The 24,169-nt window shown below is 41.4% G+C and overlaps 1 protein-coding gene across 4 annotated transcripts in view; it reads right to left on the reverse strand.

Annotated features, from left to right (window-relative positions):
• Positions 1-24,169, reverse strand: part of ERC1 (ELKS/RAB6-interacting/CAST family member 1) — a 425,945-nt gene that overhangs the window by 16,371 nt on the left and 385,405 nt on the right. For all 4 annotated transcript variants that reach the window (XM_087814458.1, XM_016224828.2, XM_016224830.2 and 1 more), the window contains one exon: positions 23,177-23,365. In XM_087814458.1, the coding sequence (XP_087670584.1) occupies positions 23,177-23,365 (189 nt within the window). The remainder of the gene's footprint in view (positions 1-23,176; positions 23,366-24,169) is intronic.

The raw sequence follows: 24,169 nt of genomic DNA on the forward strand, positions 1-24,169 counted from the left end.
CAGGTATTCACTATGAGTGTGCAAAAATTCACGGAGCTGCATACACATGATCTGTGTACTTTCTTGTGTGCAGGTGTACTCTGAAACTTACATACCCCACAAAACACAAATCTCAAGGGTCACCTAACAGCACAATCTAATGGTCCTTACTCAGTCTTCATCTGATTTGAGCCCCTTCTGTGACATTTACCCCTGGTAACACCTCCTTCTAAAATGGTCCCCGCTCTTGACTTTCTGGCTCTCCTGCCCCCGTATTTCTTCTCTATCTTGTGCTGTTCCTCTTCTTTCTTTTCCTCCTACACATGCAGGGGGTGCCAAGGTCTAAGGGATCTGCTCTTCCCCTTGCACCCTCTGCATGGATGACCCTATCTTCAACTTTATAAAGAGGTAATAATAGTGGCTAACTTATTGGTCACTTATTATGGGCCAGACATTGTTCCAAGTGCATTAGTACATTAACATATTTAATCCACTTTCTTTGCCAATTTAATTATTTCTGTTGAGTTGTGCTTCTCTGGATTTAAATTTTTTTTATTTAGCGCACATATACAAAAGAAAAGGGAATAGTATAATAACCCCTAATGACCTATATTTAACCATTCAAGGTATATAATTAGAACTCTAGTTCCTGTCTCTCTCCTGAATTTCAGACTCACATTTTTCAAATGTTTGAGGAACACTTTTGGGGGAATGTTGCACTTATACAGCAAATAATACTATTCATACTTAATAAATTGTTCTTTTTACTTAATAAATGCTACAAGTAGTTTTTCATGTGATTACATATTCTTCTAAAATACAATTCTTCTGTGAAATTCCTGTTACTGCCCTTTCCAGGCTATGTTTCTTTTGTTTTAGGTTCTTCATTGATGACCATCTTCTGGTCACAGCTCTAAATACAAGCTCTCATATCCTAACATCTTTTGCTGATGCAATAGCTTCACTACCAATTCAGCTTTGGTTTCTAAGAGCAATCTTTCTAAAACAGGTTGAATTAGGTTCCCTCCTCTCCTTCCAACATCTTAAATGACTTCTTACCTACAAAATGTCCCAATTTCTTTGGCACGGTGGCCGCAATCTGGCAGCCCCATCCTCCCCTTCCAGTTTCGTCTCCTGGCACATTGTGCCATTCCCTTGCCTTTGCTTTTACCCCGACGCAGTTCTCTCCCCCTGGAATGTGGACAGTCTTACCTCCTACACACCCCTCTTCCCTGTCTTCTTCACTCTTCTTGGTTGAGCTCAATTGCCCTTTTTCTCTGTGAAATCTCTATTTAGAGGTAAATACTACAAAAAGTATTAATTTTGTCTGTGTTTCAAGAGCTAGCTATATAATTCCCCAACTCTTATGCAAACTTCTTGATGAATTCTTTTTTACACACCACTGCTGCCTAGCAAAATACCCCGCACATAGCAAACAACTGAAAAACGACTGGTGGAGAGGAAACAAGATGGCGGCGTAGGTAACAGCCGCACCCGCCACCTCCCGCAACCACATCAAAATTACAACTAAAATACAGAACCACCATCACTCAGAGCCTCCTGAGATCTGGCTGAACAGAATCCCTACAACCAGGGAACTGAGGAAGCACCGAGACCGGTCGGAGGGGCGGAGACGCGGGCGGATCGGGGCTGAATTGCAGAGACGTGGCCGCGGGCCCACACCCGGTGCCGCGGTTGAAACTGGGGAAGGAATCTTGTGGGTGGAGGTTTCCCAGAGGAGTGAGGGGTCCCAGCCCCACAGCAGGCCCCCAGCCCAGGGCTCCAGGGCCGGGAGGAAACGTCCCCACAACTCCGGGCTGTGAAACCAGTGGGGACTGTGGCTGAGAGTCACAGAAGCTGAGGGAGCCCCAGCAGCTCCTCTCAAAGGGCCCGGCACGGACTCACTCGGACGCTCCCTCTGAGCCCAGCGCCGGGCAGCAGCTTGAAAGGTCCTGGGACACTCGGGGAGGAACTAACCTGCCTGAAATTTGGGCGAGAGGTGGGGGGCAGCTTCCTTCCAGGCAGAAGGGCTGGCAGAGGTCATTGCTCCTTTGGCGAGTCCTCCCTGCACACAGCCGGCAGGCAGGCGCCATGTTTGAATCGCCAGCACCTGGCTCACGCCTTTGGCCCTGCCTGCAGGCTCATCCAGGCCGTTTCCAGTGGCTTTTCTATGCAAGTGGCCTCTTGAGCCTTATGCTTAAGACTTTCCTAAAATCTCTCAAACAAGCAGCAGCAGGCCCCATACAGCTTGATAAATGGCCCCAGGCCTGGCACTAGTGGCAGCCTGCATTGGCTCATAGCTTGGCCTCTCCTGGACAATGCCAAGCCCAGCACAAGTAGCAGCCAGCTACGGTTTCTGTGTAGCTCAGGCTGGGTGGCCCTGGGCAAGGCACTGGCACAAGCTGACTTTGCACCTTCTGGGAGGCCCCAGAGACAGTGCACCTGTTGGTCAGACTCGACCACACTGGATTACAACCCCACCACATCCACAAGTGACACACTCAAGGGGTGCACTTGGTGAATATCAAAGCTCCACTGAAGTAAATCCTGCTCCATAGGGGTGTCTCCAGCACAGCAGCTCTCTGGCTGTAGTTGCAGCTGGTCCTCACAACTGATTGGTCTGGGGGTCAGTTCCTCCCAGTGACACCAACAGCAACCAAGGCTCAACTATAACAGGACAGTACACACAGCCCACACAGGGGAGCACCTAGAAGGCCCAGCTCAGGTGACTGGGGAGGCTGAGCCACTGGACCCTACAGGAAGCCTACTACACAAAGCCACTCTACAAATTCCAGGAGACATAGCAGCTCTACCTAATACACAGAAACAAACACCTGGAAGCAGCCAAAATGTGGAGGCAAAGAAACATGTCACAAAGGAAAGAACAGAAGAAATCTCTAGAAAAGGAACTAAATGAAATAGATCCAAGCAAGCTAACAGATACAGAGTTCAGAATTTTGGTTATAAGGATGCTCAAGCATATTAGTAAGAGTATGATGAAAATAATTGAGAAAATCGATGCTACACGAACTGAAATGAAGAATAATTTACAGGGAATCAACAGTAGAGTAGAGGACGCTGAGAATCAAATCAGTAATTTGGAACATGAAGAAACAAAAAACACCCAACCAGAAGAGCAAAAAGAAAAAAGAATCCAGAAATATGAAGATAGCATAAGGAGCCTCTGGGACAACTTCAAGAGGCCCAACATTCGTATTATTGGGGTGCCAGAAGGAGAGGAAAGAGAGCAAGACATTGAAAACCTATTGGAAAAAATAATTACAGAAAACTTCTCCTACCTGGGGAAAGAAATAGACTTACAAGTCCAGGAAGCACAGAGGGTCCCAAACAAGACGAACCCAAAGAGGCTCACAGCAAGATACATCATAGTTAAAATGCCAAAGGTTAAAGACAAAGAGAGAATCTTAAAAGACAGGAATGTCCACTTTCACCACTCTTAATCAACATAGTACTGGAAGTCCTCGCCATAGCCATCAGACAGGAAGAAAACATAAGAGGTATCCAAATTGGAAAGGAGGAAGTAAAACTGTTGTTATTTGCAGATGACATGATACTGTACATAGAAAACCCTAAAGACTCCATCAAAATACTACTAGATTTGATAAATGAATTTGGCAAGGTAGCTGGATACAAAATCAACATCCGGAAATCAATGGTATTCTTATATACCAACAATGTCAGAGAGAGAAACTAAAAAAACAATACCATTTACCACTGCAACTAAAAAAAATAAGATACCTAGGAATAAACTTAACCAAGGATGTAAAAGACCTGTACTCGGAAAACTGTGTGACACTGAAAAAAGAAATAGAGGAAGGTTTAAACAAGTGGAAGAATATACCATGCTCATGGATTGGAAGAATTAATATCATTAAAATACTACCCACAGCAATCTATAAATTCAATGCAATTCTTATTAAAATACCAACAGCATATTTCACAGACCTAGAACAAACATTTCAAAAATTTATATGGAACCAAAAAAGACCCCGAATAGCTGTAGCCATCTTGAGAAAAAAGAACAGAGTGGGAAGGATCACATTACCGGATTTCAAACTGTATTACAAAGCCATTGTAATCAAAATGGCCTGGTATTGGTACAACAACAAGCATATAAGTCAATGGAACAGAACAGAGACCCCAGAAATAGACCCACGCCATTATGGTCAATTAATATTTGACAAAGGAGGCAAGAGTATCCAATGGAGTAAAGACAGTCTCTTCAATAGGTGGTGCTGGGAAAATTGGACAGATACATGCAAAAAAATGAAACTAGACCACCAACTTACACCATACACAAAATAAACTCAAAATGGATAAAAGACTTAAATGTAAGTCACAAAACCATAAAAATCCTGGAAGAAAACATAGGCAGTAAAGTCACAGACATCCCATGTAGTGGAATTTTCACTGATCCATCTCCTAGGGCAAGAGAAACAAAAGAAAAAATAAACATATGAGACTACATCAAACTAAAAAGCTTCTGCACAGCAAAAGAAAACAGCCTCAAAATACAAAGGAACCCCACGGTCTGGGAAAACATATTTGCCAAGGATGTATCTGATAAGGGGCTAATTTCCAAAGTGGACAAAGAACTCATACTGCTCAGCAAGAGGAAGACAAACAACCCAATTAAGAAATGGGCAAAGACCCTGAATAGACACTTCTCCAAAGAGGACATACAGATGGCCAAGAGACACATGAGAAAGTACTCAATGTCACTAATCACCAGAGAGATGCAAATGAAAACCACAATGAGGTATCATTTCATACCTGTCAGAATGGCTGCCATCAACAAATCAACAAACAACACATGCTGGCGAGGGTGTGGAGAAAGGGGAACCCTGGTACACTGCTGGTGGGAATGCAGACTGGTGCAACCACTATGGAAAACAGTATGGAGGTTCCTCAAAAAATTAAAAATGGAGCTGCCTTTTGACCTAGTGATTCCACTCCTAGGAATGTATCCTAAGAATCCTGAAACACTAATCTGAAAGAATATATGTACCCCGATGTTCATAGCAGCACAGTTTACAATAGCTAAGATCTGGAAACAGCCCAAGTGTCCATCAGTGTATGAGTGGATAAAAAAGCTGTGGGACATTTACAGCATGGAACACTACGCAGCTGTAAAGAAGAAGAATCTTGTACCCTTTGGGACAGTATGGATGGACCTGGAGAAAATTATGCTAAGTGAAATAAGCCAGGCAGAGAAAGACAAACATCACATGATCTTGCTTATACGTGGAATCTAAAGAACTTAATAAACTGATGAACAGAATAGATTCAATGACTTGCAAGCATAGATCAACTGACAAATGTCAGAGGGATGGAGGAGGGTGGGTGGGTAGAAGGGGAGAGAGTAACCAAAGAATTTATATGCATATATGCACAACCCAAGGACACGGACAATGGTGGAGAGAGGGACTGGGGAGGGGAAAGGGATGGGGTGGAACAGGTCATTGGGGAGAAAAAGGGACATCTGTAATATTTTAAACAAAAATATAATTTAAAAATTAAATTAAAAAAAAAGAAAAACGACTGGTGAGTAAAATAAAGGGACAAATGCTAATCCTAGGGGAAAATGCTGATGGCTTTCCAAAAAGCTTTTGCAGATAAAAATGGAAGCACCTCCAAATCAAGACAGTCTAACAATGCAGACCTTACAGCAGGGTGGATAAGCTACACTGTAGTGCCCGCTTTGTTCAAAGTGTTTGAATGATGGAATAGGGACAAGTATAGGATACCAAGGTGGCCTCTGGCAGGAATTTTTTGGCTTTGTCTGCTGAATGTTATTAGAATGTATTCTGTTCTTAGTAGCTGTTCCAGCCCTCCCTGAACTCAGAGTGGTAATATGATTTCTAGAGGGCCTTGAGCCAAGAATCACAAATGCAACAGCAACTCAATCTGAATTGAGTTGCTCAAAGCAACACACTCTTAAGTGTGTGCAGCAGAAGAGAAGAAGGGAAAGCTTCAGCCTCCACCATCATTCAGGAGAGAAATGGACAGTGGGAGTCAGAAGGAAGGGGAGGCATTTCAGAGATGATGTTATACAACTTCACACCCGACAAAACATTCTTATGAAAGGCTGGCTGTAAAGAAAACCACTTGAGCTCTCCTGCTTTCAATGTTAGGGTAACTGTCAGGAAACAGAGCTGATGGTGTGAAGAATGATAAGGAACATAGTTGGGCTGGATGGAGGAATGGAAGTATAGCTGAGGGATGGGCTGACAGTCAGGGAAACTGCCCAGCACAGGTCTGACTTTAGAATAGATACTACATCTCTCCATAGCTGAGTAAAGACATCAGGGAGAGCTGATAAAAATCCATGAAATAAGAAAATCTTAAAGAGAGAACATAGCCTTACTTCAAGGTAAACAACTCTCCATTCACAGTCATAAAAGATGAGGTGTATAGACGGGTATAAAGAAGGGATGGTTATGAGAGGCTACTGGATGAGTTCAGTTGTGGCTGGCAGTGGCTCAGGTTAATTCCTTTCTGTAGAAGTTTGGTGGTTGACAGGAAATTACACAGATGATTGGTTTGGTTTACGCAGACGAGAAGCTGAACTTGAGGTTTTTAATAGCTAGGTCCCAGGATGCACAGGCCAAGAGGTCTGAGCTGTAAAATGGCATGATGACTGGAGCCCTCGGGTCAAGCTGAAATGGTCCCTCGATCCTGTCCAGATCTGGCTACAGCTCCCAGCCCAAATCAGCAGGCTGTTTGACTACATCTGCTTAGGAGGTATGAAGATATAAAATGACTTCCGAGTTTAGACTCTGAATAAATAGAATTAGCGGAAATGTAGTTTGCCATAGTACCTGTTGACTAAAAGATCCAATGTAAAACTTATGTGGTCAGAGGAATCTGAGAGCATAGTGGATAGTTCTAGTCCAGTCATTTACTTTTCTACAGGTATTTTTACTTTTTTACTTTGTAGAATCCCTCTAACATTTAGTAACAGGGAAAACTAAAGTTGTTCTTGAAGAATTTGTCCTATGGTTATTTCCCACAGATTAAGGCTAATATTTCAAGCCTGAGCTTGCAGCTTGAACTTCCCCACTTTCTAAGTCTCCACCCACCCTAGCTGCTGGCTATGTAGAGCTCGCAGCAGCCATGGCCCTGGCTCTGGGTGCAGCAGGAAGTGCTATTGGGCCTTCCCTTTCTCCCTCCCCAACCTGTTAATGAACTCCTTTGCCAGGAAATACCAGAATTTATTTTTATAAGAAGAAAAGGCTGTTGTTGCTTAGGCCAAAAGTAAATAAGATGTTAATGCTCTTCCATGACTAATATTGAACAAAATGTCATAATAAAAATAAAAGTTTAGCTCCATTCCATCAAGGGGGCCTGTAAATACATGATCCACAGTCAAAGTTTCCCTGCTGAACAGTATGACATTCCACAGTAAGCTCCTTAAGATTCCTGGAGAAATAAAGGAACTTCCTCCTTCCCTTCCCTCATGACAGAAACATCAAGGCAGGAGGGACCCCAAGTACTTCAGCCTCTCAAAAGGATGAAAATCTTACAGTTACTTTCTAGTGTTATCAAGAGCACTTTATGACAGGCACATAGTATAATTAGTTCCCTAAATACTTAATGAGTGAATGCTTGTCATACACCTTAGGGGAGCTAGATTTTTTAATGTTATATCATCATGTATTTTTACTTTCAGTTCTCAAAGGCTAAAAACAAAATAAAAACAAAAATAAATCAAGAGCTCTTCTGCTGGCACTGAAAATTCTGCAGTGTGATACTGGCAACTCCCTAGTCCCGAAGGAAATAAAGCAGCTAAGATTTTTAGTGAATCTGTATTAATACAAAGCACATAATTTAGTTTTCTACACAACCCCGTCCTCCTCCACAAAACGTCAAATGGTGGAACAACTAAACCAAAGAACAGGCCAGTTCTGAAATTCAGACTCCTAAACCTGGAAGGGAGCTAACAGGGCAGCCAGTTCAATTCTCTGGCCATACAAGCAAGACAACTGAGGCCTGAAGAGGTAGAGTGGCTAGAAAAGTTCAGATTGACAGAAGTATTTGTCTCAGGAAAATGTACATGTTATCCTTCAAGCCCACCAGTGAGTGGTTAGGGAATCATACTCTAGTGTCTCCAGATACAAGTTCTCCATGAAGAAAAAGAGGAAGTCTCCCTGCCTCAGAGGGAAGGTTTACAAAAATCTGGTCTTCTAGCTAACTACCAGACCTCTTGGAGTTGTCACCACACTCAATGCTGCTCGTCATTCTCTTGAAGGTTAGAGTCAGTCATGATTTTGTGAAAGTCAACAACTGAGAGGTCAAGTAATGCAGGTAAAAGCAGACAAATGAACTGGGTCAGTGGCAATCTTTAGGGCCGAATCACATGCTGCTAACTCCTGCCACTCCAAGTTAATCTCCTCACACATAGCAGGAGCTGGAACCAGGCACATACAATGGGTATAACAGTCCAGTTTCAGACAGTTATCTGTACATAAACCAGCACAAACGTCTGCTTTCCAATGATTCTATTATGTACTTGCAGATGTCACTAACATACTAATGTCTTGATTTCGAACGTACTTGTGTCTAGACACTTCTAAAATGCTGGCTGCTTTCCTGCCTTAAAGCATTCTTCCCTGGCTGAGATAATTTGCATTTTTTCTATGTGGTATTCTGTGCCTATAAGAACCTCCCAGGTTACCATCTTTCCTGAAAGGTTGTATCTTGATATAGATATTAGACCTTCTCTGAACAAGTGAGAGAAGGGAGTGGACAGCGAAGGAATACGGAAGAAAACAGAAGACAGGGCCACATGAGGTAACAATGGGAACAGAAACCTTACCTCCCAAACCCAGTAGGATTTCCATTGGTCTGATTGGCTCCCATACATTAAATTTCAAGAGCCAAGAGTCATCTCCCATGTAAAAATGTTTCTGGAACACCAATGGAACTGTGATGTAGCATCCCACTCAAAGAACAAGCCGACTGTGACTACAGTAATACCACTGAGTTGAATTTCAAAAAGGGTAAATATGTTAGGTGAAGAATATGTTAATTAACTCAATGAGGGGAATCTGTTCACAATATATACATATTACAAATCATCACACTGCACACTTTAAACATCTTAAATTTTATTTGTCAATTATACCTCAATAGAGCTGAAAAACAAAACAAAACAAGAAACAAGCCAGTTGCCCATCTGGGTGACACGCTTAGATGAAGCACAGTCCTGGCGCAAGGGGACGAATGGCATGGTTTCTACAAGGCTTTACCAGTCCAAAGACGTGCTGAGGTAGGACTCAAGGCTTGAGAAAGTGTGGAGTGTTAAAAACAAAGAACCAGATTTCCCAGCGAGGCAGAATTTTAATACGGTTGTCTAAGCTGATTTGGTAATATCTCTGACATTCAAATTAAGGGCCTGTCATTACCAGAATGGAGAAAAAAATCTCCCTCTTTGCCAAAGAGATCCATCAGAACAGCGGCAGGGCTCTGGGAATCGCAGACGCAGCCGGGCCAGCCAGCCAGCCAGTGTATTTGGTTTGGCTCTCAGAAACGAAAAGTGTCAAAAGGGAGAAGATGAAAAAACCCCAAAAACCCAAACAACGAAAGGAAATCTAATGCTGAAACTGTCAGGGTGGTAAGAACAAGGCTCTGTTACAGCAGAAACTTAAGTGCTAAACCAGCACAAAGCCTAATCCATGTCTAGCTAATCTCTCCGGTCAAGCAGGAAGAGAGAAGGACATTTCCGCCACCACAGTGGCCCGTGCTCAATGCGCTCTATGTCTGCTGCTTCCAGCAGTGTCCGATTCTAGGGCCAGGGTCACGGGAGACTGGAAAGGCTTCCACAGGTAACTATGGATCTTGATTTTTTTTCTTCTTTTAGTGCCAACCTGATATACTCCCTGGGTGTCTCCCAGCTGCCTGGTGAGGTGACAAAATGACCCGCTAGTGTGGTTACAAGCTCCTGGCCCAGCAATTCAGAAGGACCATGGAAGGGGTGCCATTACTGACCAAAGCTCTGGGGTCATGTGAGCTTTTTAAGTGCTGCCCTGGGTACACGTGGCTGTCTCCTGGAGGACCATGCGGTGAGGGGCAGGCACAATACAAAGACATGGCAGGCTGTGCCTGGTGTGGCTGACGTGGAGGCTGGGGTGGGGTGGGGGTCTGGAGTTGCACATTACTAGTTTTGGATTGCTAAGAGGAAGAAAGTATGCGATGTGATTTGAAAGCTCTTGGGAAAGGTTGGGGTTGAAAGAGAAATAGTCCCACAGCCCCCTGAAGCTCAGATAATTTTGTAGTTAGGGGGAAAAGGGTGAGAATGTGACTCCAGGGACATTTCCAGTCCAGTTTGGCTCAAGGAATGCTTAAGAAAGTGTGCACAGTTCTCCCAGAAAGTGTGGGCAAAGCCATGGCATCCCAGGGCTCAAATGGCCTCATACAGCTTTATTTCTACATGGAAGGAATGGCCAAACATGAGAAGGAAAGTCTAGACCAAAGCTCCTACTTCTAGGAAGTTTCACTAAGCTTTTAAGAGGAGAATCACCGGATCTTTTTTATTTTCTTCCCAAGGAAGCAGCTGGAGAGGGAGGTAGGCTCAACCTCGGAAGCAGTCAACTGAGAAAGCGAGCTCTACATGGGCAACAACAGACGGAGAAGTCACGGGGTCATCCCACTGCACACACTCGGGACGGCAGATCCAAATAAACAGCCCTAGCAACTCTTGCAAGTGGCTCTTGCCAACGATCCCCACGCCCTCAGGACGGCTACCCGGGGGCTGCGCTATGCTACATAGGGCTTGAGAGGTTCAACTGGCAGTGCAGGAGCAAGAGAGACGCTGGCAAAGCTACAGCCCCGAAAGAGGTTAAAGAAACTTCTTAACACATTTTAAATGATCTACTATTTACTATTCACCTTTCTCTCCCAAAGAAAGTCATGGTGCTTGTCAGCACACAAAGCCCGGAACAGACAAGCATCTTATCTGCCAGTATCCATCACTAAAACACACTCTGCTTGAGCCAGAAGGGCAGTGCCCTTGGAGCATCCTGCGGACGGTTTAACATGGCCGTAGGAGAAGTTATGACTTGAGCTTCCTCTGCCAGGCTACGTGGATTTTCTTCCAAGGTGTCTGCACGGTGAAGAAGCAGGATAAGGTTGGAAATGGAAGGAACCGTCCAGTCTCAATTCTGCCACTTGGCTTTATCATTTTGGGCAAGTCACTTCAGCGCTCTGGCCTCAGCTTAGATTAGATGATCTCTAAATTCTTTTCAGCTTTAATAATCTTTGAATAAATATAACTTATTCCTGATTAAATAACATTAGAACAGTGATTGCCAACTGAGCACTGGCAGGCTATTTCTAGGTGGAATTTTCAGCTCTCAAGGCTTCTGACTGCACCTTCTCTGTGTCTCACTGCAGGATGCTCGAGAGGACTCAGCACTTTACCTTTTCCACGGTTTCCTACCCTCCTGCTAGCTGCATCCTGACGCTCATCTGTGGTACTTACTTTTAGGAATAAATATCTACTGACTCAAATTTAGGTTTAAAGACTTACAAAGGTGGATGTGATTTCCCATAGACTCTACAGGTGTCAAACAACTGAGTCAGAGACCCCTACAGACAATGATGCCTCACCCAGCCCGGACACTGACGAGCAGATTAAGCTGGGTTTTCTTCTGGAAATTTTGTCTTTTTTTGAACTCCTCTTTCCCCAGTCACCCACTGATCTTACCATTCTCATGTTTGGGTTCCCTAGGCATACTAAGGGGACAGTGACAACATGCTGCACCTACACTGTAGAAGGCACTGCCTCAAAGAGATGCCCGATTCAAAGGAATAAAATGAACCAGTGAAATTTCAGGCATTTAGGCAGGAGCTTTATCAAATATCTCATACTCCTTTTAAACCACCACCACAGCATGCTTTTTGTTAAGCTGGCAATAAAATGTTAGTGTCTGAAGCTTGGCTTAGGGTTTACACTAGAGAAGGGTAAAAACTTTTTTTAGTCTGATAACATTAAAACCATTATTTATCTTTAACAAGAACCCTATGAAAAATGCCATCAATCAAAACCTGAGGCTAAGCATCACTGCAGTTTACAGCAAGCCTGTTATCTGCAGTGTCAAAATGAAAGGCTCCCTTCGCCAGGACAGCACATGCTAGGCAGGGGCATTTTCTTTGTGCTTAGGTGGTCTTTTGTATAAAGAGCTATACAAAGCAGTAAGATAGCATTTATACAGTGTAGAAGAACAGTACAATCTTATCTCCAGAAAATTCCTGATTTCATTCATTCACTAAACACTATGTCCATCACACAGCTTTTAAGAAAGGTTCAGTTACTAAGTTCTTTTCACACAGTATTTGGGACTGAAACCACCAGCAGGCCCCATGTCTCCCCTAGGGAGTAAGCTGTAATTAGTGGGGGTGAGTAAAGGATTCTGCAGTCGTTCCCCTCCCCGCCTCCCACCTTTTAATCGGCAGGGCCCTAGGATTTATTTGGAATGCTGTTTCCAGAGTTTGTTTGCAAGTTAGTTGCTTGAAACCTTGAAACAATTACTTAAATAGCAGTTAGGTTCCCAACAGGCCCCATGAGACTATTTATTCACCCATCATGCTAGTTATGGGCTGAATCCTACCTCTTACCCTAACTCATATGTTAACGTGCTAACCCCCATAACCCTGGAATGTGACTGTATCTGGAGAGGTGATTTAAAGAGAAGATTAAGTTAAGATGAGGCTGTTAGAGTGGGTTCTATTCCAATCTAACTGGTGTCCTTGTGTAAGAAGAAGAAATCTGGACACAACAGAGATACCAGGAATGCACGTGCACAGAGGAAAGGACACTTGAGGACACAGCAAGGAGGTGGCCATCTGCAAGTCAAGGAGAGAGACCCTAGGAGAAACCTTGATCTTGGACTTCTAGCTTTCGGAACTGTAAGAAAATAAATTTCTGTTGTTTAAGCCACCCAGCCTGTGGTACTGTTACGGCAGCTTTGAAAATGAATACAATATTGTCACAGAACCTACCACCATTCATAACATTTTATCTTTTGGAAGATGCTTCTGAGTTCTAGCTCTAGACATCAGAAATACATCTTCACTTGCCCAGTGTGCCCCGGTTCCATCTCTTCTACAGAGCATTGGAAGGAGTTCGGGAAGAAGCCTCATTTCTATGGCAGTGGCCCCCTCAGCAGGATGTTCTTATAAGGGGTGCAGGAGAACCTCTTAGAGGCTCGGGATAAGGAAGAGCAACAATAGTTACAATAGCAGCCCGTGGCTGCTGTGGGGGGGCTGGGCGATTTCAGCAGCAGGGACTCTGGCCTAGTGAATAACACAGGAAGGGAGGCTGTGGCAGTATTTCTCCCAGCTCTCGTGACCAGCAGGGCTTTATGCTGTGGGGCACAGGAGAGTCAGGTGGGAACAGCAGTCCTGTCTTTGTGTACGTAAACTGGAGTCTGCTTATATTTCAGTATACCCTTTTGATTTCACACCTGGGAAGTCATGTCCCACTGGGAGAGGGGTGTGGTCCCAGACCTTCTGCTTTTCTTAAGTTGACACAGGCTTCCCTAGAGAATTACTGTTGCACATGGCCACTGTTACGAGAGGAGCTTAGTGTTCAGGGGTGCTGGGCAGAAACATGGTGGAGAGCTCCCAGCATGCACCATAGTAGATCCTTCCTGTAAGAAATTTAAGTTACTTCTATTTTTAGACTGTCCCACCAAGCCTTTGTAGAGAATTAAACAGCTTGGAAGAAAACTAAGGACAACTTATTTCAAATGCTCTAACTAGACTGGAAAACTGTCAGTTCCCAAGTTTATAAGCTCCACTGGCTTTAAGTTTGCAGTTGTTACTCTGGTCATTTTTTTTTGGCATTTATAGGAATTAATTTTCTTCTTTGCTTAGTTGGGGGAGCATTATCTCTGGGAGTTGACACTGGAGAGAACAGACCCATGTTTAATGTACTGAATTGTAGTGATTGTCAAGACTCATTAAAATTTCAAGATGGTAAATAACCGCTCCTGCAGCTCTAGGGAACCAGGAGTGCTACCCGTCTTCAGCCATGGGAGTACTTTAGACACAAAGGAAAACATGCAAAGGGCAGCAAAAAAACCATTAAGATCTCTATAAATGCAAAACTCTGTAATTTAAAAATATTCCATATTCATATTTTAGAACTCTTAAAGAGTCCAGTGTAAGACCAAGCTAATAAAAACTATACTAAAAAATGGTTCTTGCATTCATTGCTGCAAAGCCAAGGGCACATGAGATCTGAATTCAGAGTAGGTGTTTTATGTTGTTTTATTTAGTCCCATCAAGTTGGTAGACACCAGTAGTGAGGATCAAGGGCTGACCTATTCAAGAAGTGGAGGGAAAGACCTGTAGACAAAACAGAAACAGCAGAATGGCCCTTCTCTGAGACAAGTTAAGGGGGACAATGGTTGGAGGATCTTTCATATCAAAAGAGGTTTGGTATAGCTAGATCTCTTAATACTTTCTCTCCGCAAACAAGATTATTCTACATGTAGCAGAGAGCATGTAGTTTTGCCCCTATTAAGTGTACACCACAGGCTGCTTCTCATTGGGAGTTTATTGCAATTAATGCTTAATATCTGTGTAATTTCAACCATGTGAAAGAGTTCCTCATCTCCTCTATTTTCACATTCTCATTTCCTCTTCCTTTACCCAGCTCAGCTTTAGGGGATTTCATCAAGAAGTACGGTGGCAGCTTTGTGTCCTAGGGCCCAATTTAGCACCCTGTCAGCCCTGGTTCTTTCTTGTGGTGTCTGCCCAGCTCTTCCTATCTGCCTACGCCTTTTTTTTTTTTTTAACAAGCTTTTCTCTGCCAGATTTTCAACATGCAACTGGCAACATATTCTGCTCTTTGCATAAAAAGGTTAATGGCAGCTTTCAGAGGAAGGGGAAAGTGCAAGACTGTGTGAAAGCAGAGAGGAGAGAAAAAAAAATGAGTTACTCCACAGGGTTTTTCTTGTAAATTTGTTAAAACACACACACACACACCCACACTCCCATTCTCAAGCCCAGGCCCAATACAGACACACATTTATCTCCATGGCTCTGCAGTTCTTTCTGCTGGATTGCTGGTCTTGCCTCTCTCAGCCTCTCACACTCTGCTGCTCTTAGTTTTTTTGACAAGAGTTCAACATCGGAGCCGAGGAAACGAGTTCAAACATTACAAAAAGAAGAAAACCAGATCAGAAACATTCAGGCTGGGAACCAGAACAAAGTTTGTTGCCCCACAAAGAACCATTCTTCTTTTTTCTTTCTATTTTCCCTCCCTGCTCCCCTTATCCCTTGCCCCCCAACAGCTCCTACGTCCACTTGGCTCACTCGTGTGGAACAGCAATCTGTACACACGCATCCGAGAGGAAGGTGGATGCCGTGCTGTGACTCATGATGGATGCAGCCCCTGAGTGAGGGAGACGACTTTCAGGTTCCGTGCCCAGTACTGCCCCAGCCTTCACGCCCTCCGCTTCACCACCTTGAAAAGAGAGTGGTACAAGCCAACGAGTGATGGATCAAAATCGAGAAAACAAATGGAAGAAGGAATCCAAAAAGAGGACAAGGTCTGGGCCAAGTTTTGGAACAATACTTCCCTGAAAATTAAAAATGGGACTGAGTGCTGGGAAAAGGAGTGGAATCCAAAGTTGCATGACCCACAGAGCAGGCTGGCTGATACAAGTTCATTCCAGTGGCGCTGGCCCTGACGGGAGGCTGGCATTCATGGTGGAAAAAAAGAATCTGTACTCTAGGGAGAAATTCCATTTTTAGCTTTTTAGCAGAATCTGCCCATCAGTTGAACTGCTTCAGAAAGTTCAAAAGGAGACTGGTAGTGGGGTATGATTTTTTCTGTTTTTGCTTTAAACTATCACTGACGTACAGCAAAATCCACAGATCTTTAAATGTACAATTTGATGAATTTTGATAAGTAGTCTCAATATTTTTAAGCATCTTTTTTCCGAAGAGGATGAAAATCTGAACCTCATATTTACTGATATAAATTTTAATAACTTTTAAACTTATTTTCAAATTTCAAACTTATAAAATGTAAGTTGCAAGAATAATACAAAAAACTTATACCCTTCACCCAAACTGCTAACATTTTACTACCTTTGCCTTACGATTCCTCTCTCTCTTGATACATGGATATAGGTGTGTGTATGTATACAAGTCTATCTATCTAATTTGTATCTATATCTATAAAACTCTAAGTGTTCCCTCATTGTTAAATTCAGGTTGCATACTGTTTGGCAGGAATAGCCACTTGTACTCTGCAGTGCGTGCTATCAGGATGTTCACAGCATACAATGTTGGTTTGTCCTACTACTGGTGATGTTAACATTAGTCACTTGGTTTAGATGGTGTCTCCCAGGTTTTTCCAATGTAAATTAACTAAAAGAATTTTGTGCTAAATAATTTTTTGTGAGGGGATCCTTTCAGACTGTGGAGATGTCCTGTACCTTAACAAACTTTTACCCCCTGGTTTTCATACTCATTCATAATTCTTGCCCAAATCAGTTACCACTATGACAAATGTTAAATAGTGATTTTCTAATTCCATCATTCCTTCTATATTTATTAGCTGGCATTCTACTATAGAACATAGCTTTCCTTTCCTCCCCATTTATTTGTTTATTCACTTCTTTATATCAGTATAGATTCACATATTTCTATTTTATTTCTATTCTATTTCAATGGGCTATAATCTGTTGCTATCATTATTTCTTTTGCTCCTCAAGATTTTGTCATTGGGAACCCCTGTGTCCTTCTGACATATCTTCAACATTCTTGGAACACTTTCTTACTTTCTGGTATAATAAGATGTTCTGGATTTATGTTGAACTTTGCCACACATAGCCCTAGACTCAGCCACATCTCCTGGAGCCCTGGTTGTTGTTTTTTTGGTGGAGAAAAGCATCTAGAAATGAAGATTTGGGTGCCTAGGTGAGCGCCTATTTATTTATTGGTATATCACTGCTTCTAGGTCCTCTCAGTAGAAAAGGCTAGGAAATGTGTGTGTGTGTGTATACATACATACATACATACATACATATGTAGGTGAACATACACACACAGAGAAATCTAAATCAGTCAACCAATCAATCGATAATCAATCAAACTATCAATCTCTTAATAACCATGAACCCATATCAATAACTCCAACAACAATCCAGCATCACAGGGTTTGCCTTTACCTTCCTATATTTATTACCGCCTTCTCCTATATAGGTGACAAATCTGAGATGCTCCCATTATTCTCAATACATTTACTCATTTGCTCAATCTCCTTGCATGTAACCAATCTCCCAACCATGTGTGCTGCCATCTTTGGTCCTGGCCTACTAATTCCACCACACCAGCTGAATCCTCAGTCCTGGCCATGCCAAAAATGCTGGCAATGTGGGCTGAATCCTTGGGCCATGCTCATTTAACACATCAGATGGGTTGGCAGAATCCTTGGTTCCACCAAATATATACGTTCCAATCCTTGGATTAAGCTCTAGGCCAAATATTCAAGCAATGCCTTAGCCTTTGTCCTGCTGGTCCTCTCAGCTACATCAGCCGAAGCCTTGGCCCTAGCCCCATTGACCATACCAGCTGATTCTTCAGTCACAATGAAGGGGAAGGGGTAGACTGGTTGACTGTATTTAAGAGGAACAAATACCTACATTCTGGTATTTGTCAGGAACTAAGTCCTTAAACCTACATAACATATAAAACTTTTTGATAAAACTACTAATATTTCGGGTGTACTGCCTAAATACTTTCCAAAGAGTTGAAATGTATTACTTATATTAAATAACACATTAGATACCTGAGTACTTGGGCAGCAATATTTAGGGTCTCCTATAAAATGGTTTTTATTGAAATAAACTTTGGCATTATGATATTGTTAAGATGTTAAAGAAAAAAATAGGCCTATGGGAAGTAACTGTTGTTTATAATGAAAGGATGTTGAAGATGTTGCTTATAATTTGATTCTTGATAATGACCCATGGGGAAGAAATTTCTTTCATGATCATTTCAATACATGCAGAAAAAGCATCTGGAGAAATAGAACATCTTTTCATGATAAAAACACTTAACAAATCGGTACAGAAGGAACTTACTGCAACACACTAAAGGTCATATAAGAAACACCCACAGCCAACACCATATTCAATGGTGAAAGGTTGAAAGCTTTTCCTCTAAGATCAGGAATAAGACAAGGGTGCCCACTCTTACCACTCTTATCAACATAGTATTGGAAGTCCTAGCCAGAGCAATCAGGCAGAAAAAGGAAATAAAAAGCCTCCAAATAGAAAGTAAAAAGTAAAATTGTCTTGCAGATAATATGGTCTTATATATAGAAAATCCTGAAGACTCCACCAAAAACTGCTAGAACTAATCAATGAATTCGGTAAAGTGCAGGATACAAAATCAACATATAGAAAACAGTTGTGTTTCTATACACTGCAACAAAACATCTGAAAAAGATATAAAGAAAACAATCCCATTCACAATTACATCAAAAACAAAATATTTAAGGAAATGAAAGGTCTGTACACTGAAAACAAAACTTTGGTGGAAGAAACTGAAGAAGATACAAACAAGTGGAAAGATATTCCATGTCCATGGATTGGAAGAATAAAATGTCCATATTACCCAAAGCCACCTATAGATTCAAGGCAATCCCTATCAAAATCCCAATGGAATTTTTTTATAGAAATAGAAAAAAATCCTCAAATTTGCATGGAGACACGAAAGACCCCAAATAGCCAAAGCAATCCTGAAAAAAGACAACAAAGCCTGAGGCATCATAGTCCTGATTTTAAACTATTTCACATAGCTACAGTAATCAAAACACAATGACACGGACATAAAAATAGACCCACAGACGGATGGAACAGAACTGAGAGCTCAGAAATTATCCTCTGCATGTATGATCAACTAATATTTGACACACAAATCACAAACACGCAATGGGGAAAGGAGAGTCTCTTTAATAAATGGTGTTGAGAAAATTGAAAGAATGCAGAAGAATTGAAATTGGACCCCAATCTTACACCACACACAAAAATGAAGTTAAAAACAGATTAAAGACTTAAATGTAAGACCCAAAACTAAAATTCCTAGAAGAAAACATAAGGAAATAACTCCTTAACATCAGCCTTGGTGATAATTTCTGGATATGACACCAAAAGCACAAACAACAAAAAACAAAAACAAATAAACATGACCACAGGAAACTAAAAAGGGAGCCAAACAATCCAATTAAAAAATGGGCAGAAAACCTGAATAGACACTTCTCCAAAGAGGACATACATATGGCCAAGAGACATATGAAAAAATGCTCAACATCACTAATCATCAGAGAGATGCAAATTAAAATCACAATGAGGTATCACCTCACACCAGCCAGAATGGTTACCATCAATAGATCAACAAACAATTGCTAGCAAGGATGTGGAGAAAAGGGAACCCTAGTACACTGCTGGTAGGAATGCACACTGATGCAGCCACTATGGAAAACAGTGTGGTTTTTCCTCAAAAAATTAAAAAGTGGAACTGCCTTTTGATCCAGTGATCCCACTTCCAGGAATATACCCTAAGAATCCCAAAACACCAATTAGAAAGAATACATGCAGCACCCTTATGTTCATAACAGCATTATTTACAATAGCTAAACTCTGGAAACAGTACCCATTAGTAGATGAGTGGATAAAAACTGTGGTACAGCCTGGCCGGTGTGGCTCAGTGGTTGAGCATCAACCTATGATCCAGGAGATCGAGGTTCCATTCCTGGGCAGGGCACATGCCCCGGGTTGCAGGCTCGAGCCCCAGTGGACAGGAGGAAGTTGATCAATGACTCTCTCATCATTGATGTTTCTCTCTCTCTCTCTCTCCCTTCCTCTCTCTGAAATCGATAATTAAAAAAGAAAAAGAAAAAAAAGAGCTATGGTACATTCACATGATGGAATACTATGCAGCTGTAAAAAAGAAGGCTCTATTACCCTTTGAGACAGCATGGAGAGACCTGGGGATTATTATGCTAAGTGAGATAAGCCAGTCAGAGAAAGACAAATATCACATGATCTCACTCATATGTGGAATCTAATGAACAAAATAAACTGCTGAATAAAACAGATCCAGAGACAGGGAAACAAGGAACAAACTGACGTATCTCAGAGGGGGGTGGGGGAGTGGAGAGAGATTAACCAAAGAACTTATATGCATATATGCATTGCCCATGGACACACACAACAGGGTGGTGACGGCCTGGAGTAGGGTGGGAACTGGGTGGAGGGGGGTAATGGGGGAAAAAAAGAGGGACATCTATAACATTCTCAACAATAAAGATTTTAAAAAAATGAAACAATCAACAAAATGAAAAGGCAATCAATGGAATGGAAGAAAATGTTTGCAAATTATATATCTAATAACTGGTTAATATCTAAATATATAAAGAACTCACATAAGTCAATACTTAAAAACAATCGATTAGAAAATGTGCAGAGGAACTGAATACAGTTTTCCAAAGAAGACATACAGATGGCCAACAGGTACATGAAAAGGTGCCTGACATCACTAATCACCAGGGAAATGTAAATCAAAACCACAATGAGATATCAGTTCATACTTCTCATACCTGTTAGAACAGCTACTGTCAAAAAGACGAGAAAATAAGTGTTGAAGACAAAAGGGAACCCTTGCTTGTACACTGTTGGTTAGAATGTAAATTGGTATAGCCACTATGGGAACAGTATGGAGGTTCTTAAAATAATTAAAAATAGAACTACCATATGAACTAGCAATTACACTTCTGGGTATTTATCCAAAGGAAATGAAACCAGGATCTGGTAAAGATACCTGCACTTCCATGTTCACTGCAGCATTATTCACAGTAGCCATGATAAGGAAACCGCCTAAGTGTCTGTCAATGGTGAACAGATTAAGAAGATGTGGTATGTATGTACACAGTGGAATATTATTCAGCCAAGAGAAAGGACAAAATCCCACTCTTTGTGACAACTTGGATGAACAATGAGGACATTTTGCTAAGTGAAATAAGTCAGACTGATACTGTATGATATTGACTTATATATGAAAAAAAAAAAAAGGCCTAACTCAGAGAAACAGAGAATACTCTACATGGTGGTTACCAGGAGCTGGGGTCTGGGGTATTGGGGAAATAAGGAGATATTGGTCAAATGGTATAAACTTCCAGTTATAAGATTAACAAGTTCTAAAGATCTAACATAGGATAGTGATTACAGCTAATAATACTGTACCATATACTTGACTGTTGCTAAGAGAGTAGATCTTAAATGTTCTCACCATAAAAAAGAAATGGTAATTATGTAATGGAATGGAAAGGGAATGTTAGCTAATGTATGAAAATAATCATTTTATAATATATAAATGCATCAAATCATCATGTTGTATGTTAAACCTACACAATGTTGTATGTTAATTATATCTCAATAAAGTTGGAAAACAATTTCTTTCAGGTCTCAGAACTAGAAATAATCATGTTTTTGCTGAAGTATTGGTTTGTTTTAATCTTGTAGGGTACTACAAATTGCACAGCTAATCAAATTTCTCTCTTGACAGTGCCTGAGAGCTCACTCCTGGATTCATCTTGATTTTTTCTAACCTCCGTTTCCCTTGATTATTAAAATCACTGAGTTGGAAATGCAGAAGGGAGGAGAGTGCTTTAAAAGATTCTGATATCCTTTATCTGGAGAAGCGTGCTCCAGAACCGCTCACTCAATGTGGAGTACTGTAAGTTTTAGAACTGAGTTTCTTATTATTCATTCCATCATTCTGGATCGCATTTCCCTTTAACCTTAACGCTGAATGAATATAATATAGTGAATATAACTTCTAATTTTATATAAGAAGTAAAAATATGTAATGTGAACTAGAAAAAAATAGTTTCAAAGAGGTAAAATAATGGCTGTTCTTTCATGTATTCAAGACATTTAAAAACAAGCTATCCTTGGCCATCAAGTACCTCACATATGACGTGGTCCAAATTTATTTAGTTGTTGGAAGTTTTTTTTAAATTTCATTTTTCAATTACAGTTGACATTCAATATTATTTTATATTAGTTTTGAGTGTACAGCAGAGTGGTTAGATAATCATATGCTTTACAAAGTGTTCCCCCAGTATTTCCAGTACCCACCTGGCACCATACATAGTTATCACAATACTATTAACTATATTCCTCTTTCAAGAAGAAAGAAATCAAAATTTCTACAGCAACATGCTAAATTTGAGAGGTAGGCCTTATCTTTTCACATCAAACAATAAGGTGGATGACTAATTGAGCTGTTAAATATGTCTATTATTAGGCAACAGCACACCATGGGGAAGTAAGCACAGCTCTTAGATTCAGGTTTGCATTTCTGGACCTGTGAGTTTTCACTGTTATCTTTAACATCACACCACGGGGGTCTTGAGTTAAACACAATTTTCCTTCACGTTTTATGAGTAACAAATGTTTAACAAATAGGAACTATTTGGCTGAAAAACAGTGCACAGCTTCAAAATTCTGTGAAGAGGTTTAGTAAATTTACAACACAAACTAGAAGCAAAAGGCATTTAGAATTCATGTTTTAAAAACTTCTATTTCTCTTTCTATTTCTAAGTGTGTGTTCAATTTTTTTTCCTTCCACTTTCCATGCCTGCTCTCCATCCCTATCTTCGTCCTGTTTTCTCTTTATAGGCAACAGTGAACAGCAAATACAGTGGGGGGCAGGGGGCGACTTAAACTAATCAATCTAATGTTTCTTTTCTTAAAGACGTGGTATGTTGCAACCCACAGTTCCCTAGAAACAAGTGAAGATACATGCTACTGACTTGTCAGAGACCCCTTATCCAAATATCCTTAACTCAGACTTTCCTTCAGTGGCCACAATTGTCAGTGGCCATCGCTTCTACGAAACAGCGTGCAGCATGTGAATAGACTGTCCTTTATCTTCTTCCTTCAAATCAGCCTTCCTGATACTCGAGCAAGTTACACTGAGGGAAGAATAAAGGAGCACTTCCTTCAAATGGTAATTCCTAATATCGAAAGAAGTAACCACTCTAAGAACCGTGACAGTGAGCACTGAATTCCCCAAGGTAGCTCCTACTGCATTGACCTAAGTAGCTGCTGAATTCTGATGGGGTCTTATCAAAGTTCAAGTGACTTACCTGTTCCTGGGTCATCTTCTGCAGCTCATTCTCCCAAGTTGCCTGGTCATCATCCAAGTTATAGGAAGCTGGTGGAGTGAGCCCACGAAGGATCAGGGGGTCTCGGTCATGGCAGAGGGCTGTCAGGTGTCCAATATACAATTTTAGTTTGCTTCTATTTTGGTCAAGTTCTAAGAGGGACTGGATGATCTGAGGTGGAAAAAAAAAATGGGGAAAGTTAAGGTCAATCTGAAATGAGAAGTTCAAATATCTTTATGCCTCCCAAGTCAGAGAAAACTGAACAAATCACTATTGAAATCTTGAGGATTATAAAAAGAAACAGTTCCACATACCTGCACATTTACAGTGTCACCCAACCACCATTCTGAGAGATGGGTAGGGGATGTTGGCTCAGTGTATCAATACAAGACCGAGAGGTCCATACTTTGGTGAAGCACAGGACTGACTTGTTTTTACAGAGATGACATTGCTGATAAAGACTCTAGTTACCTCACAATTTCTCTTCCATTCATTTATGAGTAGGTTACAAAAAACTGCTAGTGAAATTTGCTCATCTGAAAGCCTGGACTACATGTACTTCATGTGTTCCTCTACCTCCCAGAATGGAAGAAAAATGCTGCCTCTGGAGAAGGTGCATGTTTTCCTTGGCCAAGAGATGTGATGAGTGAACTCATTACCAATCTTCCTCATACTGGCTTAAGCTCCCCTCATTCATTTCACAGAGGCTATCTGATATTCTTTTTAAACAGTGATGGATAAATCCTTATATAACACCAAATACCTGACTTATAGCCAAGGACTCTGAAATTCTCTCAGTTGTAACATTGGTTCTATGTTTATCTTGAATAATAGTCCTCCCCCCCCCCCCCCGCCCTCTCTCTCATATTCTCTTTGCTCTGGATGAACAACTATCCCTTTGACTCCCTTTGGAAGCACATTAAATGACAGATGGCTTCTGCCCCAGAATTTCATTTAACAGCTCTCATGACAATA

Source organism: Miniopterus natalensis, chromosome 2 (assembly GCF_054644295.1).
Source record: "Miniopterus natalensis isolate mMinNat1 chromosome 2, mMinNat1.hap1, whole genome shotgun sequence".
Lineage (NCBI taxonomy): Eukaryota > Metazoa > Chordata > Mammalia > Chiroptera > Miniopteridae > Miniopterus > Miniopterus natalensis.